Genomic DNA, 17,741 nt, shown 5'->3' with positions numbered 1-17,741 from the left:
TATCAGCACAATATTGCTTACTCTCTTTACTTACTGGCCTGAAAGACCCAAATATGGTCTGGCTGACCATGTGGTTCAAATGCTTTTTAAACACAAAATTTGACAATGTGGGAATATATATCCTTTTATACTTAGCATTTCCCCTAGGAATACTTAAAGAATTTTATATGGGACCACAGCTGAGAGAAGGTGGGCCTTTGTATCACCATTTTTCTTGTAATATCATCACCACTGGTCTACTGGGGGACTGTTCAGGCATTCAGTAGGGCTCTAAGAGATACTCATCCATACCTCTTTGCTCTTTCTGATGATGACGAAGTAGTCCAGAATACACCAGAGAGTTTTGGTCTACTTTTTAACTGGAAAAAATGTATATCTGTTTTATAGAATAAAAGCTGTAGGTAATTAATGCATTAGAAAATGCAACTATGTTCTAAGTTGTTGAAATGAAATACTAGACAGGATTTTGTTATATAAGGAAAATCAAAGTAGTAGTATAGAATGAAACTGGGAATTGTAGGGCATAAAGTACTTGCATGATGCAGTGCAAGCACCAAACTGCAGGAAGACTGCATTTCTGGATGTCTGGTAAATGAGATAATGTGTTCTACATCCAGTTATAAAGTATGTCATCTGATGATGCTTAAATGCTTCTTTATGCTGATACTTGAGCACTCCTAGATATGGGTAAATGAAACTCGATACAGATTCTTCCAGCAATTTTCAAAGTAGCCTAACACAGCTAGATATCCAATTCTTGCTGACTTTTCCAATTGGGACCTGATTACTGAAATGTTGTTGTTTTTTTTTTCCTTTGAAAAATATTCCTCTTAATTATGCTAATTAGTGCTTAAAAATGTTTTCAAAGTCACAAAGATATATCTAGGTAATGCTAATTCAGAACCAGACAAGATTCATAATTCTAAATTCTAGGAGGCTCCCTCTGACTACAAGGTATATTTATTTCTCTTTTCTTCCCTGAGGGCAGAAATTAATTACTCAAGAGTGCCAAAGAATCTGCTGAGAGCTGTTACTTACAGGAACCAGAAAAGGACATCAGTCAGTCATGCTATCTCATTACTATTTCCATTTGCTAATGAAAGTATTTACAGCCAACAGCATCTTGTCTCTACTCTCAAATGGAAAAAAAAAAAAAAAAAAAAAAAAAGTAGGGCTATTAACAAAAATCTGAAAAGTAAAGTTGATCTGGAAGATCTTGCAGTATTTTGTATTGCTTGGACTTGATGGTCTTAAAGGTCTTTTCCAAACAACACCATTCTATGATTCTACATACTCTGGCTGAAACCTCATCCTATTCAATCTCTTCAAAAGGTCCTGATGAGGATCATCTCTAACAGCCAAAATAGAATTGAACTGTAAAAATGTCCTTATCTGCAAATCAGAAGAATATATTTATTGGGTTTTCACTTTAAAATACACATTTTCTGTTCCAAATTTCATGCTCCATCTCTAAAGAAAGTTACCTAATAGCTTTTATTTGTATAGTGGGCATTTTTTTTTAGATATTAATTTAACTTACTTATTAAGGTAATTTGTCTGACCTCAGTTATGCCCCGGAACTGGGTACAGAATGCTGAATTCATCTCAAATATTGGTATTCTGGCCAGAACTGTTTGCTAGCAACTGTGAAATGCTAATAATGTATCTGGTACTTTGACAATAGAATTATATTAGAAATTACATAGAAACTTCAACTGTTTGTTACAATGTAGGCATTTATTTTTGTAACTTACCTCTACTAGCACTAAGGCATCCTTTGAGAACAATGATGTTTCAGTAGGGTTGGGTTTTTTCTTGATAAACTTGAACATAAAGAGTGTTGTAAAGGAGACAATGGTTCACTTCTGTCAATTAGACAATGTAGTGATCGACCTTATCTGGATAGCAATGAAAATGTATTGATCTGAAAACATGTCCCATAATATTTCATATAAAGTTACAATAGGTAACATATTTTTTTGTTTGTTTGATAGCTGAAACTAAGGTGAAGAAACTAGCAATCAGATGCAATATGGTCACCAGGAACAAAAAATGTGAAATTCATTTAGATAACGAAAGGCAGAAAAATGTGAATAGATGTCAAGAATCTGGGTTTTAGAGCAATCAGAGGAAAGAGCTTTCTCCCAAGAGGCATTATTTCAGTATTCACAGATCAGTTAGAGCTATTTAAAATAACTTACTTGTTTCAGTTTTGCAGTTCTCCATACACACTAGAATACTTTCAAAGCCCGATCCTGAACTTTGATTGTATTTCTTTACGTTAGGTTTAGATATGCTTTACCTTTATCTACTGTCTGCCAGGGATTTTCTTTGGTTTTGTATTCTTTAATGTGTGGGATTTCATTCCCTAACACAGAAATGAAATCTGCTGTACAAAGGACCATATTATTTTTGAGGAAATGTAATCTCAGGAAAACAGCAGTGCACAGAAAGACAACTAGTATCAGTTCAGTCAGGTTTTTTTTAGTTTTGCTTTTCTTTCATTTGAAATAACTGGGAGACACAAATGTGAAAAAGCATCATGTGATTAATACTTTCTATCAGTGCAAAATCAAGACCTTCATAGGCTTTCTTGTCTCTTGGCCAACCAAACCAGCCCATTCAGTACTGCTGATACTTTAGTTTATAATATTGATTAAATTCCTGGCCTGCATTGAGTGGGTTGGCAGGTGTGACAGTTGTAGCCAATAACCAGGTGACAGGTGCTTTCTGTCCATCCCCCCAGCTACCTTCCTAGAGGAAGATGAAAGGGGAAAAAGGGAGAGAGACTGAGGTGGGGGAGGAAAAAAAAAAAACAAACAAAACTAGAATAGGTTTAATGAAATAGTAAATATTATTAAAAATAATGGTGAGTTACATAAAATATACACAAAGGCGACCTGTCTTAATGGACAACATTCTCCAGGAAACAAACAGGATGCAGGAGCAGCAGCACAGGGAGAAATGACAAGCAGACAGACAAACCCAGGCAGGCAGAGGGACCAGCAGAGGTTTCTCTGAGGAGCCATTTTATCCTGAGCACCCTTGGCGGGAGCTCTGGGATTGGTCCCACAGGCACAGCTGCCCCCTCTCCTGCCCCTGCCACAGCCCAGAGTGGCTGGGGGGCCTGGGCAGTCTCTGATTACCGTACCTGCAGGAAATGGTGATAGGAGGTTTTTATCCTGGTGCTCTCAAATAAAGACATAGGGTTTTGGCTAGACCATATGGTGTCATTACCCAGACCTTCTGGGTTAGCTTTCTCTGAAGGAGATGTATGGAGTGTCAGAGTATGGAGCTGAGGATGCTTGAGGCAGCAGCCGTGGCTCAAGAAGTCTGTGGTAGGTGGTAAATTCTTGGACTTTTTTCCCAACAGAATTGGGAGTGTGAGGCAGATACTTTAAATCTGACCCCTCTTTTTGCAGATATTCTATACAAGGGGGTTTCCCCCCAGTTCATACTTGGATTCATCCGAGATGGATGCTGACTGAAGTGGAAAGAGAATAAGCTACAGGAGGTGATTCGGTCTGTCAGGTCTCAGCTTACAACAGGGGGACTTCCAACAATATTTTCTAAAATAAAACTGCCTGTTAGGTATATTTTGTTTTGGCAGTTCTCCTTGAATATCTAGGAGAAATTCCCATTCTCCCAAGCAAACTGCTTAACGGGCAAATCTGGGCACACAAATTGGTTTTATCTTTTTCTTTTTTTTTTTTTTTTTTCCTACTTAGATGTTTGCCAAGCATTGTGTTCAAGCAATTATTTTTGGTTGGTTGTTTTCCTTTTCCAAAAGAGGAACTGCATGTTTTTTCCTGGCTTGTTGCTTTGGGGTTTTTTTGTTGGTTTGTTGTTTTTTTAAATATCTGTGAGGCAGTAGCTAATTCTACTTTCTGTAGCACACATAGACTCATTAACAAAATGGAAGGAAAGATTAAATGAACAATTAAGAAAATACTTACTGATGAATCTTTTGAAAATTAATTCCTGTTTGTATGTTGTGTTTAGCTGTTTACAGCTTTTCTGCTATAAAAAGAAATACGTAAAAAGCTCTAAATATGTAATTATTATTATTATAACAATTTAGTCCTAGAATTTCAAAATTGTTTCCAAGCATTAATTAATGGAAAGAATCAAATCAATGTTGCATTCTTGCTGCAGACTTATTATGTGATGATTTTTTTTTCCTTTTCAGTGCTTTAATGGATTTTGAGAATTATCTGATTAGATCTGCAGTATGCCATTCAAAAACACTTGATTTCAATACAGAAATATAACTCTTACTATAAATAATCACACATAAAAATAAATGCTCCAGGGACATAATACTTAACGTGCTATATAAATTCCTACAGTTTAATGGTCTTTTTATTCTTGCAATTGTGCGAAGAATCCTCTGTTTTCAGAATAATTATTTTTTCAAGAAATATTTCATTTTACAGAATGTGTGATTTCCATCCTGTCATTATGCCTTTTTCTGCTTTCAATTCTTTTTATGCTTTGTTTTTCAGGTTGGCTTCATGAGTTGGGAAAACGTATTGAGTCTCCTTACTATGAGAACAATACACTAGGAGGCCCATCAATCAGAAGTGCCTATATAGCTGCCCTATATTTCACCCTCAGCAGCCTCACCAGTGTTGGGTTTGGAAATGTTTCAGCCAATACTGATGCTGAAAAGATCTTCTCCATTTGCACAATGCTGATTGGGGGTAGGTACCAATGCTAAGCATAATGTAAAACATTTGGGGTCAGTAGGGACAAGTAAAGTAAAAGCTGAGATTTTGCTGTTTCTTGAAAAAAAACACAACAAAACAAAACAGAAAGTTTAATTTTAAGTGGCAAAAGAAAGAAATAACTTTATGTCGTTGTTTACACTAGATAAACTCTCCTAAGCAAGCATATTTCTAGGCTTTTGGTCGTTTATGGCAACAAAAGACAATTTTTCACCTAGTAAAATGTAAAATTGCCAGTGAGTGTGACCCAGCCATGGGCCAGGACCATGGCATGCATTTTGGTTACGTGCCATGCCCCTTTAGGGTCATCCAAGTAACAGGTGAGTGTTCAGCTCCAATTCAGTCCCCACAGCAGCCCAGGCAATGCTGGCAAGGTGAGGTGGGCAGCCCACTAGTGAATCTGGCACTGAGCTGCTGTGTATCCACACCTGAAGGACCAGCCCAGAGAGAAAACAATGGAGACATTACAGGTAAACCTAGGCCACTGGAGAAAGTACCCACAGCTCTCTCTTTACCTTCATCTTCCTCCAAAATAAGTCAGCTGTGCTATTTTATAGTTTGTGCATCATACAGCTCCCAGATGCAGCATGAAGAGTAAAAGCAAATCACTGTTCCCCCACCCCTGCCTGCTTTTTTTCTGCTTGTCTAATTGTTCTGGAAATACTAGTAGGTATTTCTCCAGGGCTAGTCAATAAGGCTCTGGTTGTCAGTATTGCAGCGTGAATTTTCCTGGCCAAAATCAAATTGGCAGTTTGACACTCAAAAGCCAAGGAACACAATGAATGACCTGTAAACTATAAATTTTCAGCATCAAGTGGTATAAAAAGTGCTAGATGAATTATTCATGTTTTTTACATTCCTGAAAATGAGTGGCAATAATATAATGAATCATCAAGAAATTATGCCATTTTGATTTTGACAATGTCACAAAAACACAAGCAGCTCATTAATTACTTTTGCTGGTAGCATAAAAATGTAATTTTAAAATACAGTGTGGTAATAAAGCAGAAGAGGCTGGCTTGTACCTATTTTCATGAGGAAATTTATTTTGGATGCTATTTAAGAAAACCAGCAGAGCAAGGAAGCTTGAAGAAGGAGTTAGCATCATACAGTGCAGACTAGTGAACACACCTCAGAAAACTATTGTTAATAAAGTACTAGTCTGTACACTTCAGGGCATCAGACCTTTGTATTTCTTAAAACATGTTTTGTTCTATAGTTTTGGCTGATATTTAATTTTTTTAAATTCCCTAGAGAAAAGTGGTGTCTTGAGAAAAATTTATTTAAATTTTGAAAAGTTTTTAGACCAAGACATAAGTTTATAAAACTTCAGGTGTAACGGATAGTGTGATTTAGTTTATCACTAGTTCATCTGTATCTCTTTAACATGTGTCACTGCAAATTGAAAGAATGCAACAGATAAATAACTTATAATATTTTATTTTTACCTGTCTCTTGGTATTAATTTTTGTTTTGCACTAATTTGAAATAATAATTTAAGACAGGTAATACTGTGAAGTTTAAATATTTTCTATACAATGTTTCTTCTCAAAGTTGGAAATAAAAGTGAACTACTAAAATTTAACCAGAATTCCTAGGATACCCAGCATCTGTTAAACACGAATCAGATCTATCCTCCTGCAGATGACTATAACATGTGCTCTCTTGTATTATCCATGTTCTTTGAGCAAAGAACATTCAGTTTTGTATTTATGTATTTTGTATTTATGAGACTGGAGGCCCATTCTACTAGCTCCAGTCCTTCCTTATATGCAAAGACAGATTCTCCTATAATAATAAAATAATAGATGATATTTATGACTGTAACATTAAGAAGAAGCCTAACCTTGGACCCGGTTGGGGCACTTATACACGTGATTTTTAGGTATGCATCCATGTACCATGCAATGCTTTATCCCTCCCCCCTTTTTAAACTTACCACATCCTTAAAGAGGCTATGCTATATCTTTAGCCTATTTAGCTATATCTGGCTAAATTATTTCAGCCCCAGCTGCCATATTTCTATTATAATATCCTGTATCTATCATTACACTAGTCCCTCACATTTTGTTGCCCAAGCTTCTGACATTAATGACTTAGCAAATTACTGCATCATCAGAAAAACACCTAGTTGATCCAGCTGATTGTTCTTAGAAGTAAACTTTCATTATGCTTACTTATTTTTCTGATATTCATAGCTAATCCTTTTCCTTCTGCCCTGCTTTTCATTACCTTCTTTTACTAATGGACATGTATTGACTTAATAATATTGTTGGATCACCTCTACCAGTACACATACTGTATTGGGAAATTACATCACACTGCAGTGCTCTCCTTCTCTGCACTCTCTTCACAACAAAAACAATAATATTGTTACCAGCTCCTTCATGTTTTACTCAGCCTGTAAAAATCTTCAGCACCCCAAACTAAAGTATTTTTGGCCAGTTTCCACTGTCAAAGCATTATTAACTGCCAAAGTGCATCCTTTCCTCCTCCTGTTCTCACTTGTCTCTCCTCGCTCACTCTGGACTTCTGTAAATTGCCATTCAAGGTCAGCATCTTGTCTTGTTTATAAACCAGTTCCTTTGCCACTCTGAGGAGTCTGTCTGCTTTCTTTCAAACATTAGAGAGATATGTGTCCCTTAAGAGTAATAATCAAGCTCAGTAATAGTTTTTTCAATAAACAATTTGTAAATGTGTATGTTCTGTGTCTCAGATCAATACCACATGACAGACAATCTTGCAGTGATTCTTCCCACTGATAATCAGTAAGCACATTTCTGCACAGACAAACCCAGACAACCTGTAGCTGTAAACTTTTCTTCAATTTTTCTTCCGGTCCTTTTATTCCCAAGCCAGTCTCTTAATTGCAGACAAACTCCAGGTTGTCAGAACTTTCTGATAAACGATTTCTCACCATATTTGACCTTCTGAGGAAACATAAGAAATCAGATTGTCAGTCTGAATGTTTTGTTGTGGGGTTTTTTTTAACCTGAATTTCTGCTTCAAAAAGGCTTGGCTTTTTTTTTAACATCTTATTCCCCAGAATATGATACATCCCTAAATATTGTTTGCAAACTCTTTCCACTACACATAGTTCCCATTAGTAATACTTTTTATTTATATCAGTTCTCTGAAGTCTGTTGCATTCTATTTAGTTACGAACTGACCTTCTGAGTCTAGTTTTCATACTGATTAATAATTTCTCATTATAACCTGAGCATGCCTGCCTACATATGCTCATTTGTTTTCATTTTTTCCTAGACTGTGAACTTAATTTGGCTTGGGTATTCTTTTGCTTGGTAACCTGACTAGGTAGCATCAAATGTGATTCTATCCTATCCCATGACTATGGCTGCTAGTGACACAAAAAATGGAAATGAATAATCATATGAATACTATTGTGAATTATTCATGGAGTCTTATATTTTAAAAGTTTATTATATCTCTCAACTGCAAACCTGTTGTTGGGGGTTTTTTGTGATTATCCTGTTTAATTTCTGTGTTATGCTTTAACGATCAATAAGTCAGTCCACATTGCACATGATTTCTGTCCTCCCTAGCTCTGATGCATGCCTTGGTGTTTGGCAATGTCACTGCCATAATTCAGCGGATGTACTCCAGATGGTCCCTGTATCACACAAGAACCAAGGACCTGAAAGACTTCATACGAGTCCATCACCTGCCACAGCAGCTGAAGCAAAGGATGCTTGAATATTTCCAAACCACATGGTCTGTCAATAATGGAATTGATTCCAATGAGGTAACCAAAGAAGGGAAGTTGTGTGTTTGATGGTTTTAACTATGGACTTAGAGTTGAGGTGGGACATTTGTGATGCTGTTTTTCTGCGAAGTTACATATAAAAAAGAACATACCTAAAAATAAAGCTGGGTTATCCCAGAAAGAGAGTATGCTATTGAAAAACCTGGTTTAGCAAATCATATCATATATGAAAATATTGAGGTGATCCATAATTCTGAAATACATCAGTAAGAAACCTTCTGAATGTTGCCAGCAGAAACACCTCAGAGAGCAGTTTTGCCTTACACCAAACAAAAAATCTACTAGGTTTTTTAGGTTTGTTTTTTTAAAGGAGGGACTTCTTAACTACCCTTTCCTCCCTTCTTCATTTTCTTTTATTCTTTGAAATACTGTAAACAAGTGGTTTAGCCTGAATTTTTAGGTTATTCATTTCCCTTTGTTTTTAAATATTGCAAAATATATAATGAGAGTGCTTGGTTGTTTTAAATTATTTACCCGGGACTATACTTGAAGAGAAATAATGGCTTCTCTCTGCTGGAGCTGTTTCAATGAGTCATTCCCTTCAGAGTTCTTGTTATATATGTCATTATAAAACACAGTGACCTCTAAAGATAATGTGGAAATAAGCAAAAGATTTGGGTTTGAGAACATTTTTTTCCTAATAAATTCTTACTGTGGTGTGCACAGCACTAAGAATTGAATTTTCAGCAGCATTCCAGCAACAGAAGAAGCTTAGTAAGATTTACAAAGGTACAAAACCACTAAGACATCAAAGGTTTCCTAGGTTTTGTGAAGGATCACCTTCAGCTTGTGTACCTTCAGTCTCACTGTAAATGAGTGACTGTTGTAATACAACAGCAGCCTCTGGAGAGACCATAATGATTTACCTCACAAACTGGTTTATCTAAGCCCATTTGGTCAAGTGTTGGCTGATTGCTTTGCTCAGATGAAACTGTAGAGAAATCTCTGCTTGTGGGCTTGCAGCTTGCATGTTCCAGAGCTCTGAGTTGAAGTAATTTTATATCATTCTCAGAAGACTTTCTCTAAGCAGAAAGAGGTTTCTCTCAGTTTTGCCTTCCTACAGCAGATCTTCTGTAGATCTTTTATAGGTATCATTAAGTGTTGGCCAAGCTACACTTGTAAATTGCCTAAAATTAGAACCAAGGAAAAATAGGAAGACCTTATGGTCTTTTAGATTTCATAGGTTCTCCTACTGAACATGCACCTTGTCTTTATGACTTTCCCACCTTTCCTTCAGTGTCCAATTGCATCCTTTTTAATATGAAAAAACTACAAAAAAGAAATTAGAGGGTTTTTTAATTATTCCTCTTCAGTGGCTTTAGAAGAAGCAATTTAGCCCACTGATGAATATTATACAAGCATTTTAAAATAAATCTAAATTTAGTTCATTTTTTGCCCTGTTATCAACATCTATGCTACTACTATATACAGTGGTATATACCTGAGCACTCCACTGTATTCTAACAGCTTAGAAGAACTTCGACAAGGTTAAATTATGTATTTGGGGGAACTCCTACACGCAGTGTTGTTGACTTTCTTCTGTTTGTTTGTTGTTGTTTGGTTTTTATAAAGGCGTATTTTTATTCATGTTTCTCCTGTAATTTATCAGTGTTTATCAGCTTAAAGGTTTATTAACACATGGTACATGTCTCATCACAGGGGTAAGAATCATGAGAGGGAAATCTTTGCAACACTACTAAATAGGACCACTTCTGCAAAAGATGAAAGATGTTATTTTACACTTTTTCTCTTTGTTGCCCCTTTGTCTCTTTTTTTGGGCAGCTTTTAAAAGACTTCCCCGACGAGTTGCGTTCAGACATCACCATGCACTTGAACAAGGAAATTTTGCAGCTCTCCCTTTTCGAGTGTGCCAGCCGTGGTTGCCTCAGGTCTCTGTCTCTGCATATCAAAACCTCCTTCTGTGCTCCTGGGGAATACCTCCTCCGGCAGGGAGATGCCCTGCAAGCGATCTACTTTGTGTGCTCAGGTTCCATGGAAGTCCTGAAGGACAGCACGGTGCTGGCGATTCTTGGTATGAGCATGGTCATAATTTCAAAGGGAAAGAATGGTCCTCCAGAGTAGGAGGACCATCACTGCTAATTGATGGCTTAGTGTGTCCTAGTAGTCTGATAAGAAGGAATTTGTTCTGATTTTAATCTGCTTATTCATACTCTATGGAATTCTTTATTTTTTTATTTAAACTTTGCTCTTTTTTGCCCTAAGAAAGTTTTGATTGCTAGTGTGCTAGCTGTGCAATATTTCACTTGTATCCTGATTTTCTTACACTTTTTCTCTCTCCTTTGCATGTAAGGAGGTACTTGGTAGCTTTTGATACAAATTGCTGCTTTCAACTAAATTTGATGACACTATTGACATCACAAGAGACATTGGTTATTAGTTCTTAAATCTTTAATGAATATCAGTCACCAGGCATCATTCCCATGAAAGATCCCACCTGAAAGCAGGCAATGTGAGCAATGTGGCAATGTGAGCTCACTCTCATTCTCAAGGCTCTGCTCATCAGAGTTGCTTTTTTAAGCTAATTGATTCTGCCAGCAGTCATCTGAGTATATTAGAACAGAGAAAGGCCAGAAGTTCTGTTTTAATGAATTTTGTTTCATTTTTGTTTGCTAAATGACTGCTTTGAGTTATCTGGGATTAAGGATTTCTATCTGTAAGTTTCAGTGATTCGCCTTAGTCTGATGCCTGCTGAAGAGGTTCCCTTTATCTTCAGAAAAAAAACCATTATTAGACTTGCCTGAATTAGTGTGTACAATGTATTTTGATAAAGTAAAATATAATTTTTTTTCTAAATATAAATAATTATTTCATTATTATTTTAATACCTCTTAAGATTTAAATGTATTCTTCTTTCTAATAACTTCTAATATTCTTATAAAGCAGAGTTAAAAGGAACATTTCCTTTTTTGCTTTCCTTCCTGTTTTGTGGGATTGCACTAGACTATTGATAATGCAAGCTTCTGGTCTTCTATAATTGAATTTCCTGTATTTTATTAGTATGGATTTGATTGGTTGTTTTTGGTTTGGTTTTGTTGTTGTTGTTGTTTGTTTTGTTTTGGTTTTTAATATGAATGTGGTACATGTCCTATTTGCTTCATAACTCTTTAATTCCATTAGGTTGACAGTCCACATCACTCTGTCACTCATTTGTAATTAGGAAGTTTTCAAATGCCTCCATTTTATTCGATCAGATAGATCAATCCTACAAAGTATGGCTTCAAAAAGCCATAAGCTTGAATATAGCAAAAGGTCAAGAGCTGCACGCATTGGCACTATGATTTCACTAATTATTCCTTTTTCAGGCACTTCTGAAAATGTTAATGAAAGCATCATTGTGTAATGGTGACAATGAAAACAATAAGAAAGAGATAAGTGGATTTCTGAGAGAAGTAAATTAAATTGTAATGCAAAAACATAAACATAAAAAAAAAAAGTTTTGTTGCAGCCAATGGGAGCTTCATCATTTAAACTTAATTAACACCAGAAAAAGGTGAATGCCTCAAAGCTCTAGGTCTCTAAGGGAAACTGTGTTACTGATGTGATGAGAGCTGCTTTTTCCCTGACAATGCCGAGTTACTTACAGTTCCCAGACCACTATATTATAATCCTGTCATGATTCTATTTCTAGTGGATGAGGTTTTGTTTACTGAACCATTCTCACTAATAAGCAATACAGAAAGAATACAATTAAACACTCTGATTAAATACAGCTGTTTGGTTCCTCTTGAGACTACAACTTGGTATCCAACAATGATGGTTAAGATATCTTGTATAGGAAAATATGTTTTATGATAACAATTATTTACAGTTTGAGTATACATCTTAGATTTATTTTAAAATATTGGCCATAAGGGATTGACAAGATATAGATAAAAAGAAGAGAGTAGTAATTTTGGCTTCATGTCCCAGATATATTAACAAATACATGTGTCTACATAAACATTTATAAATAAGTTAATTTTCCAATGAAACAAAGAAGAGCTACTAAGAATAATTTACATTATTCTATTTATGTTACAAATATTGATATTCGAGTTACTATGATTTCACTGCTGCAGTAATTCCACATGAAAATTCAGCTTACTACCTACAACCTTCACCATGTAGTTTTCATTTGGAAAGAAACACACATTAGCACTACCAGATCAATTGTAGCGTTCTTCAGGCTGACAGCATTTTATCAAACAGTGGAATTGTGATCAAATACAACTTTAATTTATTTTTCCAAATTATTAATGCATTATTGATACTAATACATTTTATATGCCTAGAAAGTGTCTAAGAATAAAGATCAGTTTTGGAATATTTTAAATACTTTTTCTCTTGTCTGTATTTACATAGCCAGCAATGGATTAACAATGCCAGCCCTCTGTTCAATATAATCAAAGAAATCTAGACTTGTTGACACTTACAGGAAAAAGCAGAAGTAAATTATTGCTTAGCTTTACACTACATTTGATTATGCAAGCTTTGCATTGGATTTGATAAACAATGGCAAATTTTGTTGTCATCTATCAGATCTACTTTTCCCTGAATTAATGGTAGTTCTCATTTATGCCAATTGCAATTACATTCATGCAAAGTAGCATGAATGTGTGTATATTCTTAGCATAAAAGAAACTCCCTCCTTATGCAGGATTTATGATAAGATCTTTTAAGGAACTTTTTCAAGCTCCATGTAAATAGAGAAAATTACAAATAGCATTTTGAAGTATAAAACTACCTTATTCAAACAGCTTCAGGGATAATTGACTGCTTAGTTTAACTCACCCTTCAAGTTCACCATTTCCTATGTAATATCCAGTTGGAATCACATGCTGAGTGGATTTTCAGATTTTACAGTTTTCACTTATATTTTATTAATCACAGAATAATGTAAGATTGGAAGGGACCTCTGGAAGCCACCCAGCCTAGACCTTCTTAAAGCAGGGCCAATTTAGCTCAGCTTCCTCTGAGCCACGTCCAGGCAAATTGTGAAATTCTCCGAGGACAGTGATTCCACAACCTCTCTGGGCAGCCTGTTCCACTGTTTGACCAGCATCATGGTGACTTTCTTTTCCTGATTTCTAATCACAGTTGCTTTTGTTAAAACTTGTGCCAAGTACATCTTGTCGCACTGTACACCCTGCAAAGGAGTTTAGCTCTGTTTTCTCTACCTATTTCTGCTAGACTATTGAAGACAGCAATAATATCTTTCCATTGCCTTCTCAAGGCGGAACAATATCCATTTTGTTTTCAGCCTTTCCTTGTACATTATGTCCTCCAGTCCCTGATCACCTTGGTGGCCTTTTCTGAGCTGACTCACTGTAGTATGTGAATATTCTGCCTTCTACTGGGAAGCCCAAAACTGGACACACTTTCTGATGTGGTGTGATAGGTGACATAGAGAGGGAAAAAGTCCTGGGATTTACCAGCTGCACTGTTCCTAATGCTGCAGAGGAGGTTCCTGGGTGTCTTTGTTGCAAGGATACACTGTTGGCTGATGTTCAACTTTTTGTCCACGAGGAGCCCCAGGTTCTTTCCCAGAGAGCTGCTTTCCCGCTTGTCAGTCCCCAGCCCATCCTGCTGCAGGGAGGTATTTCATACCAGGTGCAGGATTTGGTGTTCCTTGTTGAACTTCAAGAGGTTCCTATCAGCCCTTTTCTCATTCACTGAGGTCCCTCTGAATAGCAGCTTTGCCCTCGGCATATCAGCCACTTCCCCCAACTTGGTATGGTCCATAAACTTGCCAACATTGCGCTCCATCACACTGTCCAGGTCTTTAACAAAGACCATCTGGGTTAACTTTTGGGGAAGACCTTTGGTTCAATGATTGCTCTATGCACTTCATACCTCAAATCAAATGTTTATGGAGGCTTCTCATACAATTTTTATGTTCTTCAATTTACAGTTTTTGATGTATCCAGCATTTTATGATAGTCTTGCCCATGCATGAAAACAAAATGGCTTAAGAATTCTTTTTTCTTGGCAGAAATGTCATTGAACTACATATCTAGTAATAGCCTATACAACTAAAATGCATCATGAGGTGCAGCTATACACCCATAGTTATCATAGTTGGTGATTTTTTACAATCTAAATTAAAAGTAAAATGGTAATTTGAATGGATGATCTGCACTTAATTGTGTCATTGTTAAAATCCTATACTAACACCTGTTGGTTCCAACCAAAAAAGCCCAAGCTAGAAACACAAGGTTCAGTTTTTGAAAAACAAAACTGCACCTGCTATTAATTAGTAGGGAAAATGTTAATTTTATATGTATTTACTTGATTGCTCCCTTAAATCAGGTAGTTACCTGTCTCTAAATTAGTCTTTGTACCTCCAATTAATTGTATATAAGATTGTATCTTAAAACCAAAACAAAACCAAAAAAACCAACACACATATTTTAGTCAAAGATCCTTCAGAATATTATTAAACAATGCAGTGATAAGCATGAGATTTAAGGTTTAGCAATTATGTCAAACAGATTTATCATTCAAAAAGAAGTAAAGAATTCATGCTTTGAAAATTATTATTTTTCTATTTTCTTCCAGGTAAAGGAGATTTAATTGGAGCAAACCTATCCATTAGGGATCAAGTTATTAAAACAAATGCAGATGTCAAAGCTCTAACGTACTGTGACCTCCAATGCATTATCCTCAAGGGTCTTTTTGAAGTGCTCGACCTCTACCCAGAGTATGCCCACAAGTTTGTTGAAGACATACAGCATGACCTCACATACAACCTAAGAGAAGGTCATGAAAGTGATGTAAGTATCTTTAAAGGTCTCTGCAGTTATTGTTTTCTTTACGATTTCTCATACTTTAGTTGGTTCTCATAATTTTGCCTCAGTAAAGAAATAATATACAGATTATGTTAAAAGGACCATTCATTGAATTTGTTTGATAATTCAGTCATTACCTATATTAATTGTTTACCAGTTGATCAGATAATAAACAGTGAACATATTCTCTGCGTCTCATTTTTCCATAGAAAACATCATCTATGAGAGAACACTCTAATTTTTTTTCATTTTTTTTGCTTGTTTTAAAATAATTCATAGTTATGTAAAGCATGTGTCCAAACAAAGGTATTTAATTATACCTTTTCTAGAAGCTCATGTGCCAGCCTAACAAACATTCATTTTGTAGATCACTGATTGTCACTTTGTTGTTAAGATCATTGTCACAAAATGAGAAAAAGTTGTTTCTCATCACACTGCAACTAAAATGTTTTTCCATTTAAATGAGCAATTTAATGTGAAAAAAACCTCACGAAGTTCCTCATAAAGCACTGCTGAAAGACTTCAGTAAAGACTTACTGAAGTACTTTCACTAATATTATGTAGCAAATATGTATATTCAGGTTTTAATCCTAAAAAGCTTTTTAGCTCTTTTTCTGACGTAACCACGTGAGCGTACAAAGAGCCACAGCCAAACTTTCAGGTTGGGATTTAACAGTCCAGGTATTTGTCTTTGTATCATGCTTCTCCTTGCACACAGAAAGCACATGACTGGGGACAAGGACATTATCCAGAGGGTGACTATAATGCCAAGGAAGCATAAAGGGCAAAAAAAGGCCAGCTCTTTGGGCAGACACCACAAAGAGCTGCAGAGCTTAAAAACTCTATGCCTTGTGTGGCTGTTACCCTCCATGCAGCATAGGCAGGCACTCGCTGTTATGAAGAGTGGCCCATTGCTTGGCTGGTTCAAGAAGAGAACAAGTGATGCTGGATGTCCTGCATGCATGCCACTCACACCGGCACCACGGCTGCCCTGCTTGTGCCTACTCACGTGTTTCTGTGCAGAAGGTTGCTGTGAGTTCTGCCCTGCAGTGGCAACCTGTGGAGTGTTGCTGGTCTGAGGGACCTTGAGGCTGAGAGAATTTCTCTAATGCATGCAAGAACAGTGGGACAAAGTCCTTTTTCAGCTCAAACACCCAATGAATGTGATTTATAGGCTGATTTTTCCATGTAAGCTTCTTATTAGGTGTATTTTGGCACAAGTGTTTCTACAGCAGTGCTCTATAAACAATTGAAGTAGAAAAGTGTAAATACATAAATGCAAACTTGCAGAGAGGAAAATAATCAGGACATCTCATTTGTTTGTCTCTTGAAATGTCCCCAGACTCCTGCTGCTGAGGATAGCAGCTGAGCAAGTACACATCTGTTCTGAGAGCTTGAAGATTAGTTTTTATAAATAACACATTTTCTTTGGGGAGGAATGTGTAATATGAAAAGGAGTACAACTCCATGTAAAGAGAGGGTTTGAAGCTGATTGCATCCCCCTCTCCAGTTTTGTCATGGACCTTGATGAACCCTCACAGTCTTCATGCTTTTCTGTATGACAAATCTGAGGATCATCATCTCAGCTCCATACACATTCAGCTTTTATAAAATCATGGACAGCTGTTCCCAGTTAGAGTTGGCTGGGTGATGTACAGACTCTCTGCTGGGACAAACCCTATACCAGCCTCAAAGATGGGTGTGCAGCTAGGAAAAGAACCTCCTTGCACTCACTGTGGAGGATGGGATTTAAAGCAGTGCGGGACATATCCAGGCACTTTTTCTGCTTTAAATAGGAAAATATTTACAGTATTTGTAAATACAAGCTGTATTTTCATGGCATGATCCATTATCTAAAAAGGGGGAGGGGGGAAATAAAAAAAAATCCTGACACTGATCCAGTGCCACAGGTAAATAAATACAGAGAACCTAAGACAGATAACTCTAGTGTCACTTTCTCCTATGTGCTTGGGTTAACTGTGCTCTCCACTAGTATTTCTCTTGCAGCAGAAATAACTTCAGTCATGTGCAACTCATTTCTCATCCAACCATTTTACTTATTAATAAGGATAAAGAGCAGGAGTAAGGTGGCCAGAACTTGTACCGCCACCAAAAGAGGGCTCAACAAATGAGGGAAGAGGTCTACGTCAGTAGCAAGTGTGCTCGGTCAACCAATTGCTCTGTTTCACACAGAAAATGCCATGTAGTCATGAATATACTTTGCAAGCAGACATAACTTGAGAGTTATTTGATGGTTTAATCTCACAGAATAGAAGGAAGAAGGTAAGAAGGTTTTCAGAAGTACAATTAGTGGTATAAAAACATGGTACTTTTTCTTCTTTTTTTCTTTTTTCTTTTTTTTTAATATGGCATTATTTCTTGGCTTGGTTCTGTTGGAGAGTTTGGCAGCTGAGACACTGTATCCTGATTTCTCTCTTTCCC

The 17,741-nt window shown here is 36.5% G+C and overlaps 1 protein-coding gene across 1 annotated transcript in view; it reads left to right on the top strand.

The window, feature by feature from the left end:
• The window catches only part of KCNH8 (potassium voltage-gated channel, subfamily H (eag-related), member 8), a 185,937-nt gene that overhangs the window by 139,132 nt on the left and 29,064 nt on the right, over window positions 1–17,741 (top strand). Inside the window, exons 8-11 of the mRNA XM_010007532.1 lie at window positions 4,506–4,703; window positions 8,291–8,490; window positions 10,294–10,543; window positions 15,070–15,284. Coding sequence (XP_010005834.1) covers window positions 4,506–4,703; window positions 8,291–8,490; window positions 10,294–10,543; window positions 15,070–15,284 — 863 coding nt within the window. The remainder of the gene's footprint in view (window positions 1–4,505; window positions 4,704–8,290; window positions 8,491–10,293; window positions 10,544–15,069; window positions 15,285–17,741) is intronic.

This window comes from Chaetura pelagica, unplaced genomic scaffold (genome assembly GCF_000747805.2).
Source record: "Chaetura pelagica isolate M959 unplaced genomic scaffold, ChaPel_1.0 scaffold10, whole genome shotgun sequence".
Classification (NCBI taxonomy): Eukaryota; Metazoa; Chordata; class Aves; order Apodiformes; family Apodidae; genus Chaetura; species Chaetura pelagica.
This window is presented reverse-complemented; position numbering and strand designations above follow the sequence as displayed.